Genomic DNA, 15,985 nt, shown 5'->3' with positions numbered 1-15,985 from the left:
TTTCCCCCGTTTTCCCCGGGATAGTCGTGCCCTCCCCCCGGAGCCGGCGGCGGCGCAGCCGAAGCTAAAGGACACCAAAGCCTTCGATCACGTTTTCAGGCCACTGGCTGGTGAAAATCCTCCCCCTCCCCTGGTTGTCCGGGCTCTCACCCCCCTCCAGCCCGCGGCCTCTCATGGTCACTGGTGCTCTGACCCACGAGAGGCCCCGTCATCCCCAGCGTGTGTCCGGCTGCAGGAGGCTCTGCCGGATTCCCATCGGGATTTGGCTGATGTCCCCAGTGCCAGGGGCTGCTCTCTGCCTATGCTCCAGTTGCTGAGCTGATCCCAGGGCTCAGCTCCTCTTTCCTTTTCCCTTTTCCCCCTGACAGGGAGAGTTCAGTGCTGTTGGGGCTGCTCCTGGCAGGTCCATCCCAGTGAACTTGTTAAGCCTCAAAGAATTTTTAAAAGTGATTTTGGGTTTGACACGAGTCAGGTTTGTGAGCAGCCCTGGGAAGGCTGAGTTTCTGCTCAGGTCCTTATTCTGTGCTGTTGAGGGATCCACGCTAGAAAGTGGGTCAATGGTGACTCAGACTGGGCAGAGGAAGATCCCAGCTCTGATACCTTTGTATTCACCCAAAAGCCAAACAGTCCCAGCTTTCCTCTGCAAAATGCTTTGAGCCCCAGGTGACAGTGGGTGTGTCTATACAGTGTGTGTGTTATCACAGGACTTTTAATACTTCAGGGGGCCCATAAGAGAATGGGGACAAACTTCTCAGTGGTGCCCATTGTGACAGCACGAGGGGTGATGGTTTTGTACTGAAGGACAGTCAATTTAGATGATATTTAAGAAAGAAGTTTATTGTGATGAGGGTGGGGAGGCCCTGGCACAGGTTACCCAGGGAAGCTGTGGCTGCCCCATCCCTGGGAGTGTTTCAGGTCGGATTGGATGGAGCTCCAGTGGAAGGTGTCCCTGCCCATGGCAGAGGGCTGGAATGGATGATCTTTAAGATGGTCTTAATCTTCTGTGATTCCATGGTCAGCCTGAAGAGCTCGGGGGCACAGCCAGCAGGAAGGAGCCCAGGAGGTGAGTGTGGTCACCACAACCTGTTGTGTTTGCCAAACTGCCTCAAGCATTTACCAAAATTCCTGTGACCATTCATTCCAATCCATTCCAATTCCACCTGCCCAGCTCCACCTGGTCCAGAGCTGGAGTCTCCTCCCCTGTGGGTGGCCTGTGCTCGGCAGAGCCTGGGCAGCTGGATGCTCTGAGCTCTCCTTCCCCCGTGCCTGGTTTGTGGAATGCCCTGTCGAGGGACAGGCCTGTGTGAGGTGTGTGGAGCCACTTTCCCCAAGAGGCCTCTTTTCTGTGCACAGGTTTGTTTCTTGTTTCCAGCTGGAACCTCAATAGCAAAATTCCCATCATGGGCGAGACAGAGATGGGATGTGCTTCCACCTGAGGTGTGTGTGCTCCTCCTGCAGAGTTTCTCCATGGTGATAAAACTGTAAATTTCCCTAAAATTTACATGTATTAAATAAAAGTCTCTCTCCTCCCTTCCCCTCCCAGTGTCCTGGTTTGTGGTCAGAGTTCAGTTCAGGTTCTTCCTTATTTGCATGGGAAACGAGGATGTAGTTGTGAAACTTGTCTTTGGAGTGTTATTTTCCTCACCTGTGATGTACCCCCCAGAACTGGGATGTGCCTCTAGAGAACTGGGATGTACCCCCCTGGAACTGGGATGTAGCCCCACGGAACTGGGATGTGCCCCATGGATCTCTCCCTTCAGGACACAATTGCCCCTCACTCCACACAGCAGCAGCGGTGCCTCCCGACCATCTGATGTGTCCCTCTGCTCCCAAAGGTGCCCCAAACATCCCAGGAGGAGCCTGACCCTCCCTCTGCTCACACAAACTGCTCCTCAACGTGGAACCCCCTCACCCCCCCATGAACCCACGACCACCTTCCTGGGGAGTTCATGAGGGCTTTTGTCCTTGTGCTCACCCCAAAAGCAGCATCTGCCTCGTTAGATTAGAGTTGAAAAATCGCAGGCAGATGGTCGATCATCAGCTTCAGCAACCAGAGGAGTGGGGATATTTTAGGTTCGAGGGTTTCCCATTATGCAATGGTGCAGACACGGGCGGGGAAAGCATTGGGTTCTTGTTTCTTTGGGTTTACTAATAATGAGGGATTTGTTTGGGGTTTTTTTTTCCCTTAGGTGAAGGGTCTGAAACACCAGGAGCAGCTGAGGGAGCTGGGGGGGCTCAACCTGGAGAATAGGAAGCTCAGAGGGGACCTTCTGGCTCTCTGCGACTCCCCGACAGAAGAGTGGTCCCAGACACAGCCCTGGTGAGTCAGGAGAAAGGAAGGAGCTGAGGACAGGCAGGAATTCTGCAGCACCCTCCTGTGCTCCCAACCTGGGGCAGCTGAGTGGTGGGATGGGGGAGCTGAAAGGATCTGGAGCAGTTTGTGATGGAGAGAAGTGGCAGCCTGGGGTGTCAGGCACCTTTGGGCACTGGACCTGCTGCCTCCTGCAGTTTTTGTGGTCCTGGGAAGTCGGCCAAGGAGCATCTCCCTTGTCCAAGGCACATCCAACACACCCTGGTGACCTCACGAGTCCCAGCCCCTGGCACGAGGACCTTGCCCTGATCACACATTGTGGGTGTTGTGTGACCCTGCCGGGCAGCAGGATGGAGCTGGGCCCACCTTAAATCGTGGGTTTTGCCCTGCTGACCCTGAAGACTCTGAATAACTCAAGATTCAGAGGCAGCCTGTGCATCTGGAATATTTCTGACTCACTCATCGCGCTGGTATCTCGACACCAGCCCAAAATAGCTCCGTGCTGTGGTGCAGCTCCTCTGTGGCTGGAGCAAAGCTGCACTAAAGCCTTTATGGAGCACAAAGACGCCCCTGCAGCAACAGGCTCACGGTGCCAGGGGTGGGGAAACAGCCCCGTTTGCTCCCAGCCTTGCCCCGGTCGGGGAGGGCACCGTGATGAGGGGGCAGTGATGGGGGGCTCCCAGTGCAGACCCCTCAGCTCTACTGTGCCCACCCACCCCGTGCTCACTGCCACAGCCAGAGGCACCTCCAGCATCTTCCTCTCCCCACACCACCTCCTGTGAGGCTGCAGCCACTGGGGGCAGAGCGAGAGGATCCCTTTAATAAGATGAGCTGGACCCTTCCAGAACCAGAGAGAGCCCCCCACCTGGGGCTGGGTCTCCCCCCGAGGAGGCAGCCCCCAGGGACCACCCTGGCAGCCCCCCGAGGTGCTCAGGGCACTCCCAGCACCCCGGGTCGGAGTATTGGCCCCGTGCTCAGCATCTCCTCACAGGGTGCTGGGTCCGGGGTGTTTTCCTGCCATGCGTGGGGGGCACCAGAACGGGTCCCTTCAGGGCTCTGCGGGGCGAGGGGCACCTCCATCGCCGTGTTTGGGGGTTCTGGGGGGGGTGGTAACAGCAGGAATTGTTCTGCATCCTTCCCCTTGTCCCCTGCGGGCAGAGAAGGGTCCCCCAAGGGAGCGACGCCCGCGTAGTGACCCCCCCCTGCCACCGAGTCTACCAGCAAAGGACCCCGGACCCCGGACACGGGGGATGTGCTGCACCCCCCACTCCGAGCCTGTGCCCGTGTCCCCCCAGCCCGTGCCCGTGTCCCCGCAGTCCGTCCTCCCAGAGCGGGGCTGGGGCCTCGGGGACACGCGTGGCCCTGGAGCATCTCGGGGCCGTCAGGGATGCGAGTCCAGCCCAGGCGCGCATGGGCTGGGCTGGGAGAGCCCTCTCCTGGTCGGTGGCTGTGGAGTGGCTGTGCCGGGGAGCCCGGCTTTTCCAAGGAATCAGCCCGCTGTGCCAGGGAGTCCGGCTGTCCCAGGAGCCCGGCCCAGCCCCCGCTCAGCATTACCCGGGCTGGTTCCACGGGAAGACGCTCCACCCTCGTGGGTCCCTCTGGGAGTTGGGGTCCCGTCCCCCAGATCCCCTCTGCCAGAGGTCGCAGCCAGGATTCTGTGCGGTGCTCACCCAGCTGAGGGTGTCCCTGGGATGGGACAGGGACTGGTGGCCATGGTGGGACAGGGTGGGAGCAGTGTCCTTGCACTGGGACGGGGACGGATGCCCGTGGCGGGACAGGGATGGAGCATTGTCCCAGTGCTGGGACAGGGATGGAGCAGTGTCCCAGTGCTGGGACAGGGATGGAGCAGTGTCCTCACGCTGGGAATGAGCATCTCTGTGGTGGGACAGCGAGCAGCCACTTGTCCCCGCAGTGGGACAGGGTCCCCAGCCAGGCAAAGGCTCGGAGGGAGGGAGCTTGGTGGCACTCGCCATGTGCCATCGGCTCCATACTGGGAGACTCCCGGCTCAGACATGGAAATTGTGTAGAGTGTGGGACATGGGGAAGACGTCAGCGGGATGAGCTGGAGGACACCAAGAACCGGAGCATCCTCACAGATGAAATCTGGGGAGGCCCTTGCCCCCCTCCCCGCGCGGGTGAGAAGCGGAGCCCCATCGTTTTCCAAACCTTTATTGTAAATAAATTTCTGCGACATTGCAGGAGGCGGCCGGGGCCGGAGCCGGGGCCGAGCCAGGAGCGCGCGGCAGCTCCGGCACCGGCTCCAGCGGCTCCAGCGGCGGCTCCAGCGGCTCCCAGCACGTGCAAAGCAGGAGCGGAGGCGCGGCGGGCGCTGGGCGGGGGCGGCGGTGCCCCCCGGGCCCGGCCCGGCTGCGGGCGGTAGCGGAGCGAGGCGGTGCGGGATGGCGGCGGTGCGGTGAGGGGGGGCACGGGGGGTCCCCGCCCCGCTGTGCTTGTCCCCGGCCGCGGGACAGGACGGGGCCCGTGGGCTCAGCCTGCGGGGGCTGGGGGGGGTTCTGCTCTCTTGGCTCTGGAAGCACCGGGTGTCCCCCCCGCCACGCCAGAGGTGCCCCCTCGTCCCCACCACGGGCCCTCCCGCCCACCCGCCCTTACAGCGTTAAAATCATTAAGAAAAGTCCTGATATTTTTATATATATATATATATATATTAATGTCCCCAAACCCAGTGACAACGGTGGCTTCTTGCTCTGAGCCAGAGGCGTCCCCTCTCCCTGGAAGCACCTCGGGGCAGTGGCTGTGACAGCTGTGGGGACACTGCGGTGACAGTGATAGGGATGGGGGTTGATCCAGACCCCTCCCGTGCCCATGGTGGCCTCAGGTCCCGTGTCCCCCAGCCCGTCGCTCGTATGTCACACAAAAAGCCACCAGAGAAGCCCAGTCTGGGGATGTCCAGCCACCCCCATTCTGCTGTCACCCCCCACCCTGTCCCCTGTGGTGCCACCCGTGGGTGCTGTGGGTGCCCAGTGGGGCTGTCACACCAGGCTGGGGCCACCGCGTGCCTTGGCTTGGGGACAACCTCGGTCACCCTCTGTTTCCATGGCAAAGGGGCTCATGTGGGGCAGGGACACCAGGCAAGAGGGACACACAGAGGGGACACCCCACACTGCCGTGGGCATGGTGTGTCATCCCCCATTGTCACCATGCTGAGTGTCCCCAGGAGTGTCCCCACACATACAGACACACACCTCGAGTGTCACCAGGGGTGTCCCCCTCCATGCTGAGTGTCACCAGTGGTTGAAGGGACCAGTGTGGCCCCTGGTGCTCTGTGGTGCTGTGGGTTGGGTGGCCCTACAGAGCCACCCCATGCAGGGTGACATGTGCCACATGCCTTGGGACGGGGTCACACATCCCCCACACCTGCCCTGGGGATGGGGAACACCCATCCTGGGGGGGACAGGTGCCATGAGCCTGTCCTGGGGCTGGGGTGACGTGTGTCACCCATGAAACTGCCCCAGGTGCCACCAGCCCAGGGCTCACCCTGTGCCCCAGTCCCCCGGGGAGGGCCCTGCTGTCACCTGCCCCCCCCCAACCCCGGTGTCACCAGTTTGGGGTTCACCTGCCTGAGCTGGGGAGGTGGTGGGGGGACAGCCCCCACCCTAGAGGGAGAGCTGTCACCCGTGGGTGCCAGTCCCACCACTGGGGACCTCGGAGTCTCATGGCTTGGGGGGTGTAGCCATGGGGGGTTGGGGGAAGTTTGAGGGGATATATCCCATATGGGGGCTGCTGAGCCACTTTGGGGGGGAGGGAGGCACATCTGGGGGTGCAGTCCTTGGTCCCCATCTGGGTTGGGGGGACACAACTCCCAGGCCCTGCACTGGGAGAGGGGTGCTGGCCTGGTACTGGGCATACTGGCCTCATCCTGGGGGACACGGGGCTGCCTTTTGGGGGACCCAGGTCCCCAGGCTGGAAGATGTTGCTGGGGGGGCAGGGAGGGGGATATGGGGCCGGGGGCTCCCCGCTGGCCCCCGCAGGTACATTCATCCCGGTGCCGAGTGCCGCCAGCCCGGGGGGGCCGGGGGTCCCTGTACATTCGTGGTGGTGCAGTGGGGGGTCGGGGGGTGGTCCTGGGTGCCCCCCCACCGCTCTCCTCCTCGGCCGGACCCTCGGCAGCGCCGCCCCATTTAATTGCTGTTAATGAGGCGCTGGGGGGGTGGGGCAGAGCAGCCCCGCTCAGGCCCCCCCGGACCTGCAACACAGAAGTGGGGTGTGTTTAGTGGGGGGCTGTGACAGGGGGGTGACACATGGGGAGACACTGAGCTGAAATGAGCCAGCACCGGGGGGGGGGCTGCTGCCAGGCCCCCCCAGCCGCTGTCCCTGTTCAGCTGCGGGGGCACAGAGATGGAGACAGCACGGCCGGACACACAGCGACAAGGACAGACGGGCCCGGGGGCTCCCACGCCGTCAGGCTGCCGGACGGTGACGGTGACAGGGACGGTGACGGGACGATGGGGGGGACACGGTTACACTCCCTGCTGCGCCGGGTCGTACCTTCCTCGGCGGATGTTCCTTGGGGGGGTGGCAGGGGGAGAGGAGAGGAGCATTAGTGCCACCCCCAAGTCTCTGCTGTCCCCCACGGTGTGTCCCCCCACCCCGGTGTCCCTGGTCCCACAGGCAGCAGCAGTGTCCCGGTGCCAGGCAGGAGCACACACAGGGGGCCACTGACACAGCCCCCGCCCCGGCACCCCATGCTTGGGGACAGACACGGCCACGGGGTCGGGGTGACAGTGGCACCCCAATGGCACATGCAGGCAGGGCAGGCAGGGCCAGGGGGCAGGCAGGGGCTGGGACAAGGGACCAGGCAGGACCAGGGGACCAGGCAGGGACAAGGGGACCGAGGCCACACTGCAGGGGATGACCGGGGAGGGGACTGGCAGTGCCCCGGGGGGCACAGGCCTGGTCCTGGGGTGGTGACGGTGCACGGGGAGGACGTGGCCGGTGACAGCAGCAGAGGGGACGAGCCATGCGGTGGCTGCTTACTTAAATCCCCAGCCTGTCCCCCCAAGGACGATGGCAGCCACCAGCACGGCCCCCGCGATGGAGCCGATAATGATATTGGTGCCACTGGGACCTGTGACAGAGGGGACAGGGAGGAGGGGACAGGGTCACACGTCAGTGGGAAGGGGACACGGGGACATGGGGACACAGCCCCAGCGATGCCCCAGTGCCGGGGGGACTTGGGAAAGGGACAAACCCAGCCACAGGGAACATGTCAGTAGGAAGGGGACACGAGGACACCAGGACACAGCCCCAGGGCAGTTCCAGTGCCTTGAGGACCTGGGAGGGGGACAAACCCAGCCATAGGGAGACACCTCAGTGGGGAGGGGACGCAGGGACACAGGGACACAGCCCCAGGGACACCCCAGTGCTGTGGGGACCCGGGAGGGGGGCAAACCCAGCCGAGCTGCGGCACCGGGGTGGGAGGACACTCTGGATCCCCGGTGTGGATGTGGATAAAGTGAGACCCCCCAGTCTGTGGTGCCTGGGGCCGGCGGGGTTGTAGGGAGCCCGTCCCCCCCGCGGGCACACGGACCCTTGTATCGCTCCGTCTCCCCCGTCGGCTTCGGCTCCGGGATGGGGTCGTAGACGCTGCAGTCCTTCCCCGTCCACTCCGTCCGGCAGATGCACTTCCCCTCGTTGCTGCAAACCTGCGCGGGGACGGTGTCACCCCCGTGACCGTGACACCCCCCGGGTCCCCTCTGTCCCCGCCGTGCCACTCACCCCGTGGTCGAAGCAGATCTTCCCGTCCCAGCTGCCGGGGCAGGAGCTGAAGTTAAAGGCGGTGGCTGGAAGGCATTTGCGGTCGAGACAGAGCATTCCGGGCCCGCAGGGCGTCCCGTCCTCCACGTAGCTCAGGTCTGAGCCGTCCACCAGCTGCACGTGGCCCCCCCTGTGCCGGGACAGCCAGAGCGGGTGGCACCGGGACCGCCCTGCCCCGGGGCCACCGCTGTCCCCGCGGTGACACCCACCTGCAGTCCACGTAGCGGTTCTGGTGGAAGAAGGTGGTGGTGGCGATCTCCCCGCTGAGCTCCCCCACCCGCGGCGACCCCGAGATGTTGGCGCAGAGGAGGAAGCCGCAGAGGACGTCCCTGCAAGGCGGCGGTGGTGTCACCGGGGTGGCGGGTGGCACCGGGAGAGGGCGCAGGGACGAGGGTCACTCACTGCTTGTTGCACTGCAGCCAGCCCAGGCCCTCGCGCCCGCAGTTCCCCCGTTCCGTCCCCTCCACGTTCAGCTTCTCGTAGCAGAAGCGCTCGGCCGAGCCTGGAGGAGAGCGGGTGTCACCCGCCTGTCACCCGCCTGTCACCCCCTGTGTCCCCCACCCCAGGCCCACACTCACCACGGCCCCACAGGGCGTTGCACTGACGGTCTCGGGTTTTGCAGCGCCCGCCGTAGCATCGTCCCTGTGAGAGGGGAGAGGAGTCAGGGGCTGGAGAGGGACCAGGGGATGGAGAGGGACCGGGGGCTGCAGAGGGGCTCCCACATGTACGTGGCTGTGGAGATGGTGCAGGGACAATGAGCCCCTCACACGTGTGCCTGGCCCCGAGACCACTGCCCTGGCTCATGCGGTGCAGGGAGTGGGATCCTCACGTGTGCACAGCCACAGGACAGCAATGGGCACACAGGGACCCTGGCTCACCCCAAAACCTGCACAGACCGGTTTGGGACAGAAGGGACCTTAAAAAGCATCCATTCCACCCTCCTTCCATGGGCAGGGGCACTTTCCACTAGGCCAGGTTGCTCTAAGCCCTGTCCAACCTGGCCTTGGACAGTCCCAATGCTCTTCCAACACGCCCAAGCCCCGATGCTGGAGCCCACGGGGACATGCCCAGCTCCAGGGCCCTGTCTGATCACACAGGGCTGGACTCACCTGCTCGTTCTCACAGAAGTATCCATCCAGCTTGTGGAGGTTGGGGGGACACTGTGGGGACATGGAAAAGAGGATAGGTGATGCCACATGGCCCCACAATGTGTCCCACCGTGTCCCCAGCCCCACTCACCTGGCTGGAGTCCCCGGTGCAGCTCTCGGGGATGTCACACTCGTTCACAGCCTCCCGGCAGGACACACCCCGTGGCTCGTACTGCACAGGGCGTGACACCAACACATCAGGAATGGGACAGAACCCTCAGGGGATCCCCAGATCCAGACCTCTGGAGCCCCCCCAGCGCCACACCTTGCAGCCCTTGCAGCAGAGCCCATCGCTGCACATGGCGTCGTGGGTCAGGGTGCACTTCTTGCAGCAGTTCCCTCCGCTCCTTGCGCACTCCTGCCAGGACAGCAGCCAGAACCACAGCCATCAGCCCCCTGGCATCCCCGAGATGCCCCCACAGCAGCCCCCCATCTGGTGAGCAGCCCCCCATCCCCGCTCACCGCCAGTGAGCCACAGTCACACTCCTCGCCCGCCTCCACGAAGCCGTTGCCACATTCCGGAGGGTCCAGGAGCTGCCGGGACCAAGGGGGGGACATGGCACACACACATGAGAGCTGCTGGGGGGGCCCCGAGCCAGGTGCTGCCACAAGCCCCGCAAAAAGGGCATCACGTCCCTGGGGAATGGCAGCACCCCCAAAACGCTGCCCAGCACGAGGGTGCAGCTCTTCCCCGGCCGGTGACCCCAGGTTCAACACCGGCACCGTTACCTTGGCTGTGACACCACGAGTCCCAGGTGACCCCGGGAGCCACCCCCGGAGCATCACTCCCTGCTGTGACCCCCAGGGTCGGGGGCCGGGGGGCCCGTTACCTTCAGGGGTTTGTTGAAGAGGCAGCTGCCGCCGCCGTCCTGCAGGAACTGGTTGTACTCGTCGATGCTGCATCGGGAAAACTTCCTCGGGAGGTAATACCTGTGGGGTGGAGGCCACTGTCACCCCCTGCCCTGCCTGGGGCACGGCCAGGCACCTGAACCGGGGCAGGACCCTCAGCGATGCCCCTGCCGGGAGCAGTGGCACGGGGCGTGCAGGGGACGCGGCAGTGCCACCCCGAGCGGGCACCCACCCTGTGTCCTCCATGATACAGCCCAGCCACGAGTCCGGACACCGGCAGTCCCCTGGGGGGAGAGGACAGGGGCTGGGGGGTGCTGGCTGTCCCGTGCCAGCCTGGTGGCACCGCGGTGTGTCCCCACCGTCCCCATCCCCTCCGGGGGTGGCGGGTGGTACCTGCGGCCGTGCGATGCTTGTTCCACATCATGCCCACGTTCTGCCCCAGGGTCTGTGCCAGTGTCACCGCCATGGCCGCCACGTTGCCGTACTGCACAGGAGCCACCGGGTGTCACCGCGGGGACCCCCGTCCCTGTGCCCAGCCCGCCCTCGCGGGGGTCTCTCCGCACCCACCTCGTTGACGCCGCCGGCGCGGGCGGGGGAGCAGATGCCCCCCACGAAGGCGGTGCCGCTGCGGCTGCTCTGGAACGTCCGACCCCTGCGAGGAAGAGGATGGTGGGGACGGGGGAGCACAACCCCCGGGCCCGGGGGACACACGGGGCCGTGGTGCTCACGAGAAGAGGTGGACGGTGTCGCTGTGCTCCGCCAGCCCCTCTCGCCGGTACTTCACAAACTCGTTCAGGGTCTCCAGGGAGTCCTGTCCCATCCGGATCCGATCCTCTGCCGCCCACGTCTCCATGGCCACCAGCACGATGCGGGTGTTGAGCTGCTCCTTGTAGATCTGCGGGGACGAGGGGACGGTGCTGGGGATGAGACCCCTCCCAGGGACAAAGTCACCAGCTACGGGGAACAAACCCCTGGGGACAAATCCTCCAGGAGCTGGACACACACATCTGTCACCAGAGACAATTCCCCAGGGACAAACCACCAGTGGGACAAACCCAGCAGGTGCCAGAGAAAAAAAAATAGTGGGACAAACACCCTGGGGATCAACTCCCAAAGGACCAACCCAGTAGGTGCTGAGGACCAACCCCCCAGGATAAACCTGCCAGGAATGAGGGACAAGCTCCCTGGGGACAAACCCATCAGCTGCTGGGGACAGTCCCCTCAAGGACAAACCCCCAGTGACAAACCCACCAGGGACTGGGGACAAACCCCCTCTCCAGGGATAAGCCCACACTGGGGACAAATCCCCTGAGAACGAACCCCCCCAGGAACAAACCAGAGATAAGCCCCCCAGCTACACCCCCCCCCCCAAGAGACAACCGAGAGACAACCCCTCCCCCAGGATCCCCCCCTCACCATGTCAGCCAGGTTGACCACGGACTTGGCGAAGTTGCTGGTGAGAACCACGGACCTGCGGAGCTGCAGGAACTGGGGGGACACCAGGGGCCAGGTAGGGTTGGGAAGGGCCATCCCGACCCCTCACCCCCCTGCCAGCCCCAGGGACCCCCACGCTCACCAGCTGGTGGTCGTTCACCACGGCTAGCTCGATGTACTTGGTCTCGCTGTGCACCGTGTGCTGGGCTCGGCGGACCTGCGGGGGGAGCCCGCGCTGAGCCGGCCCCCGCAGGATCGGCCACCCGGACGGGGCTCCTGACCCCGCCAGGGATGTTTGGGATGCAGGGAGTGGGGAAAACCGCTGGGTGGGCTTGGGATGGAGCCCCTCAAGTATTCCAGTGGGTCTCCTGAGCATCCCCAAGCCCAGGCAGGAGCAGCACCCGCAGCCAACAGCCAGAGACCAACTCAGGTCAAGCGCCCTTGTCCCCTGCCCCACATCCTCTGTCCCCTGCCCCACGTCCTGTGTCCCTGCCCTGTGTCCCCCCCGCTGACCTGCCGCCGCCGCCGCAGCTTTGGTATCCCACCCGTGTCTCGCTGGCTCAGCACAGGGAAAAGGCAGCCTGGAGGGAAGGGACAAAGCTGGTGGGACACCAGGACACGGTGCCACCAGTCCCCGGGGACGAGCGCCGGCTCTGCACAGAGGCTCACCCAGGCGGGGGCAGCTGGGGACGCGCTGGACGACGTGCGGTCGGAGGCCCTGCCGTGGGGAGAGGAGTGTCATGGCCACGTGTGGAGAGGGGACTGCCCCGCCCCCGTGTCCCCAAGGCTGCCCCCGAGCCTGGGGGAACTGAGGCAGCACATGGCAGGTCCCAGTGTCACCACTCACCTGCCCGTGCTCGGCGCCCGCCTGGGGCTCGATCAGGTAGGTGGCTCGGTCGTCCGAGAAGACCCCCCTGCAAGCAGAGACGGGGGTGTCGGGGTGCAAAAGGGTGCAGCTGCCCCAGTCCCCCTTTTGGCAGTGGCGGGGTACTCACCGCAGGCCCTGGCAGCTGGAGAGGGTGGCGAAGGAGCGGGGCTGCCCCCGGATCCGGCCCTGGTAGTAGCAGTGCTCCCCCGCGCCCTGCGGAGCGGGGACAGCGCTGAGCACGGGGGTCCCACCCCGCCCTGCACCCCCAGGGGCTGCACCCCAGGCTGGGGGCTCTGGGACTCACTGCCCGGCTCCCTCGGGGTGCGCCCAGTGCCCACATCACGCGGGGATCCCCATCACCACCCCTGTGCGAGGAGCATCCCCCATCACCATGGCAACAGCCCATGCACGGGCTGGTACACCAGGGGCACCCGGGGGGAAGGTGTGTGCTGAGCTGCTGTCGGGGCCACTCCAGGGCTTCTGTGGGATTTATAAACCTGCCACCACGACCCCAGCGCTGGTGTGGCATGGCTTGGCTTGGCAAGGTGTGGCACGCAGCTTACCGTGCTGTGGCTGCCGTTGCCGCCCGCGCCGAGATGCCGCTCCACGTAGTGAGAGGCGAGGAGGTGGCTGCCGGGAGCAGGTGGGGGGTGAGAGGCCGTTGGGAGGAAGATGAGGAAGAGGAGGAAGAGGGACACGACAGCAGCCATTCATGCACACGACATCACCACAGCGTGGGAGCCCTGCCACTATCTCTATACGTGGAATCACCCCACGGTGGGACCCCTCCCCAGTTTGGGAGGGTGCTGGCACCCCATGGACCCCTCTCCCCACGGGCTCAGCCCCCCGTACTGAAACTGGGACGGCTCTGCACAACCCCCCCATCCCCGAGCACCTCCAGCTCCTCCACCCCCTCCCTCCTGCTGGGGGTGGCAGCACCAGCCCCACGGTGGGTGCCTCCCCCAGGACCCCCGCGGGGGTCACCCATCACTCACTGGTTCAGCCGGAGGTCGAGGGTGAAGGCGGAGCCGAAAGCGTGCACCACGAAGCTCACCTGCGCCAGGTGCAGCCCCTGCGGGAGAGCCCGGGCCGTCAGCACCCCCCAAACTAATAACTAAAATAACAATTAAAACCTCAACCCAAACACGCAGCCTGTGAAGCTGCACTTTTATTTTTAAACCCCAAAAATTCAGCATGAAGGAAATCACTGGGTTTTTTTATCCTCAATCCCATCCCCACCCCCGTGGTACCGGGAGGGCTCCCGTGTCCCATCGCCCCCTCCCCAGGTGCCGGGGTGGGGTGGAGGGTGCTGGAGGGTCCCCCCGGCGCTGGGCCCAGCTCGGCCGCCGCAACCGAGCCGGCGCTTCTCCCTCCCTGCGGCGCCCGGCGCTCCTGACCTAATTCCTGCCGCCGGCAGCGGGAGATGGAGCTGGAGCGGCAGCGGGAGCCGAGCGCTGCGGCGCGGCCTGAGACCCCGCAAACTCACCGCACGGGTGAGAGCCCAGCCCCGCCAGCGGGTCCCTCGGGAGCTCCGGCGCTTCACACGGAGAAGCCGGGAAAAGCCAAACCTTCCCTGGGGTGCCTTGTCCCCTCGCTGGGACCCGGCACAGCCCGGGATGGGGACGCAGGGGGGGAGAACCCGTTTGTCACCGCGGGAAAGGATGTCCCGCGCCAAGAGCGCATCCCCGGGGTCAGGCAGCGCGGCCGGAGAGAGTCACCGGGGCTCTGCCACCGGGACCCAGCCCCGAGTTCCCGGGACCTCCGCCGCTCCATCCCTCCGTGGCTCTTTGGTTTAACACCTCCCTGGCCTCCCGCCAGCGCGGCGGCTGCCGGCGCTTCCCGGCGTCCGGCGGTTTCACTCGACGCCGGGTGTAAATCACCTTTGCGGTGAGCGCAGCTCATCATCCCCCCTTTCCCCGGCGCGGGCGGGGATCGATGGGCGCCGGCCTGGGCGGCTGCCAGAGCCTCAACCCCCCCCCGGGGTGGATGGGAGCGTGTGCCGCTCCCTGAAACGCTGGGAGCACCAGCCAGCGGGATAAAGGACGCACCGAGCCTGGGGGGGTTGGGGAGCAGCACTGGGTGGGACACGGGGGGCTGCTCCCATAGGGCCTGGATCCCTCCTCAGCAGAGCCACGAACTCATTCCTTATGCTGTGGGAGCCCTGCCCGCCACCTGCTCGCTCCCGTTCCATCTCTCCCAACGCCCGGGTGCTGCCAACACCCAGATTTAATGGGATTTCGAGGCACAGCTCAGTGTCCCTTCGGGGTGGATGGCAGTGGGATGGTCCCTGCGGGGACGAGGGCTCTGTTTTGGGATGCTGGTGCCCACATATGCGCTAGGAGGCAGCTGGACCAGCAGCAGCGGCTGCCTGGGGACCTGCCACCCGCCTGGGACCCCGGACAGGGAGCGGGTGGGGGGCTCCGGTTCACTTACGGGTCCTCCTCCTCCTCTTCCTCTTCCTCCAGGCTCATTCCTGACCCTGGTGTCCAGCTGATGCTTTGCGACTTCTCCTCCTCCCGAGCTCTGCCCCACCAACCTGCTGGGGTGGGTGATCTGGGAGACCACCCGCCCGTCCTGCCATCCGGCCCGCGGGACCCTCCGCGGCACCGCCCCGGCCTGCGCGGCGGGACCTGCGGGACAGGGACGGGGGTGACCCGGGGGGTGGGACACGGGGGAATGGGGACAGGGGGGAATGGGGACACGGGGGTATGGAACACGGGGGGATAGGGTCGAAGAGGGATGGGGACAAGGAGGGACGGGGACAAGGAGGGACGGGGACAAGGAGGGACAGGGACACGGGAAGATGAGGACGTGGGGGGATGGGGATGAGGAGGGGTAGGTACACGAGGGAATGGGACACACGGAGACGGAGTTGGGGAACATGCTCTGGGGGTGACCCGAGTGTGGCACTGCATCCCGAAGGGGACACCCGTGCAATGTGGAGGGTGGCTGGACAGCTGGGGACACGGGGGGACATCCAGGGACGCTGGTGTGTCCAGGAGGGGACACCGAGGAAGCACGGGCTGGGGAGTGCCCAGGGGATGGTGGGGACCAGTATGGGAGCAGTCTGGGAGGGGAAGCTCAGGGGGCCTCAGATGCAGTGGCACGTCCTAAAGGGGACACCCAGGGGACTTGGGGGGGGACTCAGAAATGCCATCACACCTGGAGGAAGGGTTAGAGGGGGTGTCAGCGTATCCTGGAGGGAACATCCAGGGAAAAGGGGGACTGGAATGGGGACACATCTGAGAGGGGACACTCAGGGGACAGTGAGGGCCAGGCTGGGGACGCCACCCAGTGGGAGATGGAAGACCGGTATGGGGACACCCCCCAGAGGGGACATCGAGGGGACAGCAGGACTGGTGCAGGGACACCTTCGGAGGCGACACCCAGGGGACACGGAGGTGGCCGCTATAGGGACATATCCCAAGGGGATGTGGAGAGCTGCTATGAGGACATCTATGGGGACACGCAGGGGACGGGGGAACCGAGATGGGGACACATCCTGGAAAGGACATGAAGGGCTGCTATTGGGCCACCTCCGGAGAGGGGACACGGGGGGGCCGCCGCGAAGACAGCGAGGCGGGGGGCGCGGGGCCAGAG

The 15,985-nt window shown here is 65.0% G+C and overlaps 1 protein-coding gene across 2 annotated transcripts in view; it reads right to left on the bottom strand.

Annotated features, from left to right (window-relative positions):
* Positions 1–4,947: 4,947 nt before the first annotated feature.
* The window catches only part of ADAM11 (ADAM metallopeptidase domain 11), an 11,468-nt gene continuing 430 nt past the window's right edge, over positions 4,948–15,985 (bottom strand). Inside the window, exons 2-27 of one of the 2 annotated variants that reach the window (XM_027701691.1) lie at positions 14,819–15,015; positions 13,381–13,457; positions 12,949–13,015; positions 12,513–12,598; positions 12,365–12,431; positions 12,187–12,235; positions 12,031–12,098; positions 11,660–11,734; positions 11,500–11,571; positions 10,812–10,978; positions 10,651–10,735; positions 10,477–10,567; positions 10,316–10,367; positions 10,065–10,164; positions 9,697–9,768; positions 9,500–9,592; positions 9,326–9,406; positions 9,196–9,246; positions 8,665–8,728; positions 8,489–8,588; positions 8,296–8,415; positions 8,048–8,216; positions 7,860–7,974; positions 7,307–7,397; positions 6,818–6,835; positions 4,948–6,515 (exon numbers count right to left, since the gene is read on the bottom strand). In XM_027701691.1, the coding sequence (XP_027557492.1) occupies positions 6,500–6,515; positions 6,818–6,835; positions 7,307–7,397; positions 7,860–7,974; positions 8,048–8,216; positions 8,296–8,415; positions 8,489–8,588; positions 8,665–8,728; positions 9,196–9,246; positions 9,326–9,406; positions 9,500–9,592; positions 9,697–9,768; positions 10,065–10,164; positions 10,316–10,367; positions 10,477–10,567; positions 10,651–10,735; positions 10,812–10,978; positions 11,500–11,571; positions 11,660–11,734; positions 12,031–12,098; positions 12,187–12,235; positions 12,365–12,431; positions 12,513–12,598; positions 12,949–13,015; positions 13,381–13,457; positions 14,819–15,015 (2,243 nt within the window). In that variant the 3' untranslated portion in view covers positions 4,948–6,499. Of the gene's footprint in view, positions 6,836–7,306; positions 7,398–7,859; positions 7,975–8,047; positions 8,217–8,295; positions 8,416–8,488; positions 8,589–8,664; positions 8,729–9,195; positions 9,247–9,325; positions 9,407–9,499; positions 9,593–9,696; positions 9,769–10,064; positions 10,165–10,315; positions 10,368–10,476; positions 10,568–10,650; positions 10,736–10,811; positions 10,979–11,499; positions 11,572–11,659; positions 11,735–12,030; positions 12,099–12,186; positions 12,236–12,364; positions 12,432–12,512; positions 12,599–12,948; positions 13,016–13,380; positions 13,458–14,818; positions 15,016–15,985 lie in introns of both variants that reach the window. The other variant, XM_027701690.1, reaches the window with a different exon arrangement.

Source organism: Neopelma chrysocephalum, unplaced genomic scaffold, assembly GCF_003984885.1.
Source record: "Neopelma chrysocephalum unplaced genomic scaffold, ASM398488v2 Primary Assembly neopelma1_165, whole genome shotgun sequence".
In the NCBI taxonomy this organism is placed as follows: domain Eukaryota; kingdom Metazoa; phylum Chordata; class Aves; order Passeriformes; family Pipridae; genus Neopelma; species Neopelma chrysocephalum.
Note: the sequence above shows the minus strand (reverse complement) of the source record. Positions and strands in the feature narration are given on the sequence as shown.